This window comes from Gavialis gangeticus, unplaced genomic scaffold (genome assembly GCF_001723915.1).
Source record: "Gavialis gangeticus isolate Ggan-Ray unplaced genomic scaffold, GavGan_comp1, whole genome shotgun sequence".
In the NCBI taxonomy this organism is placed as follows: domain Eukaryota; kingdom Metazoa; phylum Chordata; order Crocodylia; family Gavialidae; genus Gavialis; species Gavialis gangeticus.
In genome coordinates, this window is record NW_017729001.1 from 13675489 (window position 1) to 13678221 (window position 2733).

The 2733-nt window shown below is 43.4% G+C and overlaps 1 protein-coding gene across 3 annotated transcripts in view; it reads right to left on the minus strand.

Moving 5' to 3' along the window:
* Positions 1–2733, minus strand: part of MED15 (mediator complex subunit 15) — a 61564-nt gene that overhangs the window by 5615 nt on the left and 53216 nt on the right. For all 3 annotated transcript variants that reach the window (XM_019506878.1, XM_019506879.1, XM_019506877.1), the window contains 3 exons: positions 1694–1821; positions 787–921; positions 306–369 (listed from right to left, as the gene is read on the minus strand). In XM_019506878.1, coding sequence (XP_019362423.1) covers positions 306–369; positions 787–921; positions 1694–1821 — 327 coding nt within the window. The remainder of the gene's footprint in view (positions 1–305; positions 370–786; positions 922–1693; positions 1822–2733) is intronic.

Here is a 2733-nt window from a genome sequence, read left to right on the forward strand (position 1 = left end):
TTTTTACTTGTATTTTGACTACTGAAAAACAAGTTTGATTTTTCTGTTGCAAAGAACTCAGAGACCACAGTAGGGTCAGAATATTTTGTATTATTATGGATTCCTATCTGAAATTTCTGTGAATAGTATCTGTACATCTAACAGTGCTAAACATTGTACAGCACCCTGCAGCACACTTGAAAAGATCTCAAGCTGTGGCACTGTAGGTGAGAATCACTGCTCTAGCATATTCCTGATCTTGGGTTTTGAAAAAGTTCAGTTGATTTGCAGAGACACTAACATAGCTAAACAGGAATGGAAGTTACCTTTTCGAAGGATCAGTCAAGATATCCAAGAGGCTTTTCATTTTACTCAGATCTTTTTTCCTATCTGAAATAATATCAAAGCGACTAGTGAGCAATGCATTTTCTGCAGAAACAGCATCCAGCTATGCAGACATTAACAAAAAATTAAGGGAGGCTGGGAAAATGAAAACACCAATATCAAAGATCTGAGATTCTCCATCTCTTTATGAACATTCTTCTCATAAAACTTTTATCAGACAGCCTGCGAAGGAGAGATTAGATACAGTAAAGAAAAACAGAAGGAAAGGGAATTTGATGATGAAATGTTGTCATGCTTCACGGTTTAAACTGCAACTATGAGAAAGTGATATCTGTTTCAACTTGTGCTATTGGAATAGGCCTGGTCCTCCCCCAGATTGATCATAACAGAAGTGTACCATTTATCTTCCATGTACTACTGACAGAATGGGAGATCTGCATGGCAAAACACAAGAGGCCACACCTTCATTTTTATCGATCTTATTGATCATCCTCCGGAGTGGCTCAATATACTTTGACAGCTGTTTGAGTTTGTCCAGGTATTGCTGCTCCTCAGACTGGTTGGAGCTGGCAGGACTCATGACTGAATTTGGATTTCCTGTACAAGCAAAAAAGAAAAGATTAAACATTACCATGTGTCAGAGAGGATACGGAAAAACAGGCATAGTTCTCAGCCTTCATAATCCAGACCCTTAGCCTTATTCAGTTGTTTTACCAGTGCAGACCTCTGATCAGTTAACAAATATCCAAATAAACTACTGGATATTCCTAAGACTTACTCATGTTTATCCAACTTTCAACATGCTGTTTCCATTCAGCAAGTTAATCTGTATATGATGCAGAACCTTTCTTTTACATCACCTGAAGAGATGTAAATACTCCAGAGTCTTGTTACTAGTAGGAAAAATACTGTGCATCTCATTTTACAGACACTACCATGTAATAGTGTTACACCAGGTTCAATGTGATCCCAACTCCAAGTTCTGTGTAGTTTCCATTAAGTCCAAGAGGACTCTGCTGCTCGTAATGCAACTATATTATAATAGCTTAAGAGTCATTGCTAAAGATTTTAATCTGCAAGAAACTCAAGAGCCACTTATCAAATAGGTGCCACCCATTTCTCAACTCTTCAGATAATTCAATAACAAAAAAAATCACACTGAAGACTCTTCCAAACCAAGTGAGAGACTAAAATATTTGTCTTGGTGCATGCCCAGCGCACCACTGAAATACTGCTCACTCGGCAAAGCTGCTTAGAGCAGAGGACACATCATGAAAGCACAGGTTTCCGTGTGCCTGTCACAGTTATTAACTATACAATCCTGGAGTATGGTCTGCAGTACAATTCTTGTCAACGTCCCCCAAATTACCTGGAGTGTTCAAAGGGCCTGGTGACGGGACGCTGAAATTCTGTGGAGTTCGTGCAGCTGCTGGGCTCTGAGAGGGTTGTGGAGAGGGACTGGGAAGGAAGCTGCTGGGAGATGGGGCAGGGCCAGAGCTGAAAAATGGAGAAGGGAGGAAGAAATCAATTCAGCCTTTAATAAGCACACAAAGCAGCTTGTATGAAACTAGTAGAGAATATGGCTAACCTGTGAGCAGGTGCGTTTTACTGATCACTGCTACAGAATTCTGAAAACCCCACTGGCTAGCACCTTGCAGGCCTGATCCAGGCTGGGGCATGCAACAGCAGCTCCAGCTTCAACTTGGGGTACCCACAGCAACTGCAGCTCCCACCTGTGCCAGAGCTAAAGCTGCCACTGAAACTGCATGCCCATGCCCTGGCAACAGCTCTAGCTGTGACATGGGACAAAGGCCCAGCAACTGAGGAGCTGAGGCAACAGCAGGGGTCACAGACAAGGCAGCCAGAAGACAACCAGGGATATATCAGCCCTGTATTGCCCTCCTGCCAATGACTGCCATGTCCACCAAGGTCTGAAGCCCCCAGATTCTACAGCAGGCCAGACCCTCAACTTCCAGTGGCATGATAGTACCCTGTAAGTTTGACATCCCTTGATTACAGCATCCAGTAAAAACGCTCCAAAGCAGCTCAATTAATTTTCTTACTTTTGAGTAGCAGACTCACAGCTCCTTGACAACTGAAATTTGTAAAAGGGTCTCTACTTATTGTTATGATCTCCTCCAACCCAAAGAACATACTAGTACCCTTCTCTTTGGCTAAGCAGAAACCTTAGATTTAAACAGGGGAAGTTAACTATATACAGTAAACTCTCTGGTAACCGGCACCTTACAAGCCGGCGTGCTCTGGTAACCGGCATGCTGGCTTGAAAGGAAAAGTGAAACTGGAAGTGCCCACCGTGGCACTTCGGGTTTCTCTGAGCCCCCACAGTCCAGGGCAAAGCAGCTTGTGCTGCCGAGCCCCCATGGCCCAGGGGCATAACAAGCTGTGCGG